At 36.3% G+C, this 8,130-nt stretch overlaps 1 protein-coding gene across 1 annotated transcript; it reads right to left on the reverse strand.

Moving 5' to 3' along the window:
* Nucleotides 1-2,317: 2,317 nt before the first annotated feature.
* Nucleotides 2,318-6,601, reverse strand: LOC131017913 (protein SRG1-like). Its single transcript, XM_057946654.1, has 2 exons — nucleotides 5,961-6,601; nucleotides 2,318-2,972 (listed from the first exon to the last, which is right to left on the reverse strand). Exons 1-2 carry the CDS (start codon nucleotides 6,488-6,490, stop codon nucleotides 2,405-2,407), a joined length of 1,098 nt encoding a protein of 365 aa, XP_057802637.1. The 5' UTR covers nucleotides 6,491-6,601; the 3' UTR covers nucleotides 2,318-2,404.
* Between the last annotated feature and the right edge of the window lie 1,529 nt (nucleotides 6,602-8,130).

The raw sequence follows: 8,130 nt of genomic DNA on the forward strand, positions 1-8,130 counted from the left end.
TCAAGAAGAGTGAGGCAGTTTTTGGGGAAGAACATATTCGGTGGGAATGGGGTTTGAATTTGGCAAATAAATTTATTCATTCAATACCTAAACGATATTTCTCGGTTGTTTCCTTTTCAGCGGTCCATAGGAAGTAGCCTTGTTTGATGTGGACATTATGATTGAGAACTCCCCAACTTAAATATTCAAAATCACTCACCTTTCTAGATTAAATGTCTGAAATAATTATGTGTAGACTATCAAGAGAGTTTTAAATGGTTTCATTCTTATACGGGTTAAGATTCCAATTTTTTTTTTGGTCGATAAAAGAGAATTTATTAGAAAAAACGAAAACGAGGTATCAGTGGTACCAAATTACAAAGAGTCCAGGACAAGCCCCTTAGAGCACCACAAAGAGAAAGGAATGTTAATGTCCACAATGTGAAAAATAGAATTCCAACTCAACATCCTTGCTTTAATCTCCTGTGTAACTTTTTGAACATCCCACACCTTTCCTTGGAACCTGCTCTCATTCCTACATCTCCACAGAATCCAGACCGTACCAATCCACAATCCTTTCAAGAATTTCCGCCATCTCTTATCTTTGCTTGCATGAATGAAAGATAGAAAGTGTTGAGATAAACCTTTTGGTGTCGCTGTCTTGATGTTGATCCATTGTTGAATATTGTTCCACACTTGTTCAGTTTTTGGGCAGTGAAGTAGCACGTGTTCCACCGTCTCTTCCGCCGTCACACATGCGTTGCACCATCTCTCCTCATCTGCAATTTGGATCTTCCTTTTGAAAAGATTATCACATGTGGCGAGTCGATTCCTCAGGCTACGCCATGCCGTCACCTTTGCCTTATTAGTTGTAGGTGCATTCCAAACTTTCGCCGCTTCCACCGCCGCGCACGGCGCCTCCTCTCTCTTTTCCTTGGCAATTGTCTCATACGCCGAAGAAGTAGTGAACTTGCCATCTTTTGTTGCCTTCCATCTCCAGCCGTCCTTCTCTCCTGGACAAGGAACAATAACAGAAATAATCTCCAAAAGTTGGTTAAAACAGCTCACTTCCCTCCCTCTCAGCCCCCTACGCTATCTCAACTCCCACGCCCATACTCCACCCTCCCATTTTCCGAATTCCCCCACCCTTCCTTTCTTGTCTTCACTCAGTTGAAAAAGCCTTGGAAACCTAAATTTTAGCGGTACACTTCCCACCCAGACCTCGTCCCAAAAACTAGTGTTCAACCCGTCCCCAATGACTCTAACAATATTATCCGTAAGACATCTCTCTCTAACTCCTCCCCTTCCCCCCCCCCCCCCTTTTCCACAATGTTCACCCACCAACCTGGTCTCCCTCTCCCCCTTCCAACCGACCAGCCCCCCTCTTTCCCCCGGACCAGCTCACCATGAATCGATCTGATGATCTTGACCCACAACGCCTCCCCGTCATCCAAAAATCTCCAGAACCACTTGAACACTAAAGCTCTATTAAACCACTCAAGATTTTTCAAACCAAGACCTCCATCACATTTTTTTAAGCACATCACACTCCATTTAATCCATGGAATTCCCCCACCCCCCTCTCCACCCCCCCAAAGAAACTTTCCACACATCGAACCAAGGTTACGCAGAACACTTTTAGGAATAGTAGCAAAGGATAGTTGATACAGCGAAATAGCTTGCAAAACTGATTTGACCAGGGTGATTCGGCCAGCCAGGGATGTAGGATTCCTCTTCCATCCTTTGATTTTATTTCCCACATTTTCCTCAAGACGGCTCCAGCTCACGCTTTCATTTGCCCGTCCTCCCACCTTAACACTGAGATAGCTAAAAGGAAAAGCACCCACTCTACAGCCAAGCACCTCCGCCCATCTCCCAATCTTTTCTTCATCCATCCCCACTCCCATAAGTGAACTATTTTCCAATTAGAATAGTATCTAATGATAAATATTAATAAAAAGTAGATGCATTAAGAGAAAATTGATTTGAATTTTGACTTATTTTATGATGAGAGTCTCATACATATTTCTGTAACAGATCGATATCAGTTCTAGTTCCACAATACATTGGGAGGTGGGGTTGAGGTAATTATATTTCTGAAATAGTATGAACTTGAATATTTAAAGAATCTCAAAGAACGAGAAGAAACCTTCTTTTATATCTGCGTATATTATTCTAGTGGTAAAGTCGTTAATATTTAAGATCAAAAGGTCATAAATTTGAGTTCACCATCATACGGTCTTTAAAATTATTTATTCATCAATTAAGAAGAAGAAAAAAGAACCCCTTTCTCTTAAAAAAAAATAGTGAAATCAACTTATATTGGCACGTGTGTAAATAGATGAAAAGGTTACATTTTATTTTTGGAAATACTATCAACCCATACTTACAAATGAACAATGGTTCAAATTATTTTTCACAATAATTAATTAAATTTGGCAAACATTATGGCTTGTTTAGTAACTGTTGGGCTTACTTCGTAAAAGTGGTCCAAATATTCCCCCACAACAACTTTCTTATACTTATTGGGCTCACCATCATTTGCAGGCCCAAACTCAGCTCCCCTTGGTGGCCTGTAAAACAACGCGACCGAGAACCGGCCCATATCTGGTTGGGCCACGGCCCGGTGCCACGAGCTCTTGAGCCTCCCGTTACTCATTATTTCAATGCAATCTCCAACATTTATGAGCAATGAGTCGCATGGCCATGGCACTGTGATCCATTGATTGTCCTTCATTACTTGGAGCCCATTTTCGGATCCAAATTGAGTCAAGAGAGTCAGGGCAGCAGCGTCCGTGTGTGGGACCAAGCCTATTGTTAAATCGGGTTGGGGGCAAGACGGATAATGGTTTATACGAACGTTGATCTCACTCGTGTGTGGATCAAAATATTGTAAAAAAGAGTGTGTATCGAGTGAGATGGCTTCTGCAAGGGCTTCGAGAAGTTCGTCATGAACTTCTCGAGCAGCCTTCACATAATTCTCTAGGGTTGGCCTGCCATGCCACATTTGGAATAGTATGAGTAAATTTGTTACCATGGTAGGCATAATTAGAAAAGGTTTGTCTTCCATACTTCAATTTTCAAATATTCAAAGTATATACTACTTCCTCTGTCTCATTGATCTTGTCCTATTGATATACTCCCTTAAGTATATACTCCATTCGTCCCATTGATCTTGTCCTGTTTTTCTTTTTGGGTTGTCCCATTGATCTTGTCCTGTTTCTATTTTTTATAATGATTTTACACTATAAATAATATTGCCACACACCTTTACACACTTTTATTACACTAATTTAACACTCCTTAATAATCGTGGCCAAAAGAAATGGGACAAGCCTAATGGAATGAAGGGAGTACTAAATTCCACGAATGTATATTAAGTATGATGTTATGCAATGCTAAATTGGTAAATAAAATTCAGTAAAAATTAATAAATAATAATTAAAAATTACTCCCTCCGTCCCCAAAATATTTACTCTAATTTTCTTTTTAGGGTGTCCTAAAAAAGTTTGCCCCAATCTATTTATCTTTTATTTTGTACATGACTTCACCATCAACTTTATAATTATAACTGTTTAAACACTATTTTTATACACAACGTCACTATCATTTAACTTTCTAGTAGCTTTTATTCATTCTCGTGTCGTTCCCCTTGAGGCAAACTTTTGGGAGACGGAGGAAGTAATAAATAATAATTAAAATTAAGAAATTACATTTAGAGTCTTTATATATACAAAAATAGAAAAGTGTGTAAATAAATTCAATTTGAATGATAAAATTGAATTTGAAAAAATGTATAATTGAAAATCAAATTCAAAATGTTGACCACATTTTTTTTGAAAAGAAAAAATGTTGCTAGCAACCAAGCAAATACTACGAAAGACAATGAAGCGCAACTCAATTAGTTAGACGGTTCTCCTCTAATCAATAGGGGGGAGTTTCGAGTGACCAAAGGGAGAAATGAGAAATCATTATTGATCCTCTTTGAAAAGAAAGAGGAAAAAAAAAAAAAAAACAAGCAAATACAAACCTGTCAAATTGTTAGCCAATATATGACTTAAATCTTTTATTTCTCTCTTTTCTTATTTTATAGATATAACACATTAGTTGATGATAATATATTACTTAAATCTTTTATTACTTAAAAAAAATTTAAATATAAATTATAATCATATGTATTCAAACTTTTTCGAATTGTCATCCAATTAATTGATTATTAATTAATTTTTCAAATTGTATATTAAAAAGGTATATACATATAGATTTTTTCTATAAAATACATCTACTAATATATACTCCCATCGTCTCTTCAGATCAAGAATAGCAGAGCCCATTTCTATGGGTGGTTGGCTGGCACGTCCTTATTGAGCCAAAAAAGAAAAAGGAATAAAAGGTGAGAACTGAGAAGAGATCATCCCCCAAACGATACTCTCTTACGGAACAGAGGGAGTATAAATTATCTATATACATTTAACATTAAATTTTAATATTATCATATTAAATTAATATATATTATGTGAGGTATCATGATAATTCATGTGCATAACACAAATGGCGTACTAGTTCTACTTAATCCTAAACTAGTACGACATCCCATGCGATGCACGGTCCACGATATATTTATTTATTTAAATAAATTATATAAAAATGTCAAAATATAATTATTTAGTTAGACTAATTGGTATAAAAAATTATGTTAATTTAAATAGTAGTATTTGATTTAAAATAATGTATAGTAACAATATTATCAATTAACTTAATGATAATATTGACCCGCACTCAGATCCTGAGCCGCATCCTGACTCAAATCGTGTAAATAAAACTATTAGATTATACAAATGACACTGCCTATAATTGATATTGTTCGATTATACAAATCATACTGTAACATTTTGAAATATTATAGTGTCATTTTCAATCTTATAGTATCATTTAAAATATTATAGTGTAATTTACAATCTTATAGTGAGAATTACAAGAATTGTCGTTTATATTTCTGAATAGTGTCAATTATACGCAGTGTCATTTACAATGTTATAGTATCCTTTATACACAACATCATTTGTATAACAGAATAGTGTCAATTACAGGCAGTGTCATTTGTATAACCGAATAGTGTCATTTACACGATTTGGGTTAGGGGTGAACAATCAGTTGGTTCGGTTGAAACCGATCTGATCTCTTAAAACCAAATCATCCAAACTTAAAAAAATGTCAACCGATCCAAACCAAAATTCTCCTTCCAACTGATCCGATCCAAACCATATTTACTTCGGTTTCGGTTTGATTTTCAGTTTAACCAAACTTTGATATACTATTTAATGTTTTTATTTTACAAACATATTATCTGTTAATGAGAATTTTATAACAAAATAAATTAAATCAACCTCAACTCAAATATTTACCATAAATTAATATAATATTTACCTATCCATTAACCAAGTTCAATTATGATCAAATTGTAAGTATAATAAATTATTAAATTAAAAAAATTTGGTCAGTTCCGTTCCATCCGAATCTTTTAAATACAAAACCGATCCAACAAAAAAAAATTCAATTTTTTTAAAATTAGAACCGATCTGAAACCAAAACAATTCAAAATCGAATCAAACCGACCAAATACCAATGGTTCGGTTCGATTATTTGGATCCAGTTCAATTTGCTCACCCCTAATTTGGGTCAAGATGCGGGTCCGAATTAGGATGTCGGTCAGGGTCTGGGTGCGGGTCAACCCGGTTGTATTCAAGATCACCTCTTATAATTTTTATATTGAATTAATGATCTTTTTGTAATCTTTAATTTACATTCATATTGAATATTTTTTGATAAATCAAAATTAATAATTTTTTAGAAGAATTAAAATAGAAAAAGAAGAAAGAATAAAGAAATATAACGTATCTTACAAAGATATGCAGAGAAATCTTCCAAGATTTTGTCTAGAAAATAATTTTTTTAATTTGATAAAAATAAATCCCAAGTACCTGAAATTGGGTGGATTATTGGGCCAAACTCGGAGGCCGTCGGCAGAGCCCACCGGAGCCGCCCTCATAGTCAAGCGATCAATCCAATCCAACGGCTGGAGCTTCGACTTGAAGAAATTCCGGCCATATCCCATGTTATCCGCATCCATGTACGTTCCCACACTCGATTTTTTCTCCTCGAACGGCAGCTCGAAGAATTCCTTCACTACTTGTTCCACCTCCTCCATAACCCGTGGATCCAACCCGTGGTTTCGGATCGTAAACATACCCCATTCCCCGCAGATGCTGCCCAGTTTCCTCAGCTCCATGACCCGACCCGACTTGCTCCGGAGTTTTGCCATGTCTATCGCGTCAAGCAAGGCGTTGGAAGGAAACGGGTGGGCTGCAACCGGATTTTGGATGAACTCTTCGGGTATGGTCTTCAGTCGGGCCAAGTCTTGAACTACTGGAATTTTGATTGTTTGTAACTGCCCATTTTCGTCGATGAATTTGGTGTTGTGGTGATTAATCTTTTCAATATTTTCCATCATCGATTTTTTTTTTCTCTCTTTAATTTGGTGGAGATGATGAACCAGTGATGTGAAGACTCAAAAATAGTGCCTTTTGTTTTTCTTAGTGCATGTTTTGTGATCCTTAAGCAGCCACACGTTGCTTTTAGATCTAATAAATTTATATCTAATTTTCTTTTCGAGTTTTGGAAACAATGCACACGCGCGCATCGTATAAATTTTTATAATCAATTTACTCATATAGATATCGAAATAGAAAAGGGTTAATTCTCTCTAAATCCTTAAACTATAGTCATTTTCCGTTTTCTCCCTCAATCTTTGAACTTCCCACAGAAAATCATCAACTTTCAATTTTTCCTAATTATCCCATGTCGGGTTTTCCGGCCAATTTCGATCACACGTGGAACCGGAATTAAATGACGTGGACTCGCCGGATTCTTAATAAAACGACGCAATATGTAATGTACATAAACGACGTCGTTTTTAGCTTGTTCTTCTTCAATTAAAATTAGGGCTCTCGCACGTAAACCCTCATTCCATAAATCTGACGAATTCCTTGAAATCTTGCAAGGATTGAAGAAACTATCTTGTGCGTTTCCAAAAACTGAAGAATTCGCAGTTCTAGCATGGGGTTGAATCGATCTTCCGGCAGCTCCACCTCAAAATACGATTTTGAGAAAAATCAACAGAAGATGTGTAATTGCAAGGTGCCTGCCGTGATTTTGACGTCGAGGACGACGGCCAATCCGTTATGGCGTTATTATTGTTGTCGGTACCATCATCAGGTGGGTTATTAGCTTGATTTTGTTAGCAATTTTCCCTCACTTTCGCCTTTAGTAGTCACTGCGATTGAGCCTTGCTGTGTAGGAACTCGACTGCCGATTTTTTGATTGGATTGATCCAGAAATGTCAACATTCCAGAGAGGGTGTGTCAACAAAGTTCGTCATGAAAGAGATATGGCAGAGGAAGAAATCGAAGTATTGAGGAATGATTTGAAAAAATTGAAATGCCATTACAAGCTACTCAAATTGATCATGATTTGTTTCCTCATTTATTGGGCAATAGCATGGAAGTAGTTTGTTGAAGTGTTAAGTTTTTTGACTTGTGCATAATGAAGTTAACTCCTTCAAATTTTCTGATTTTAGGCTATGTATTTAAGGGTTCAATCTTAATGTAATGAAGGATGTTATCCACTTGTACCTTTTGAGCTTAATGTTATGTAATGACGCATCTGTTTTTTTGCCAATGAAAGAAGATGAATTTAGACTATAATCATGTCCATTAAACCAACATCAAAATGGAGCAAGTGTTTGGTACAAAAGCTATATAAATACCAGCCACAAAATGGGCATAAAACATCAATAAGAGAGTATGTTAACCATCTCTACTGCTATTACAAAAGATAGAAGCTGGAATAAGACTTATAGCTTGAAAATGCTTCATGATGGTCGACTTTCTTGAGTTGTAATGCTAAGGCTTTGCCATTGTATAATCTAGCCTTACTCACATTAACCGAATACCTATGCAGTATATCTTGCTTCAAATCAAACACTTTCATACCTGGCCTCGCTCGGAATACATTTAGATACTGCTTTGCAATCCAAGGTGCAGTAACAAGCTTGTTATTCATGTATCTTGGGCAAGTTTTGTGTGTCTCGGT

This window comes from Salvia miltiorrhiza, chromosome 1 (assembly GCF_028751815.1).
Source record: "Salvia miltiorrhiza cultivar Shanhuang (shh) chromosome 1, IMPLAD_Smil_shh, whole genome shotgun sequence".
NCBI lineage: Eukaryota > Viridiplantae > Streptophyta > Magnoliopsida > Lamiales > Lamiaceae > Salvia > Salvia miltiorrhiza.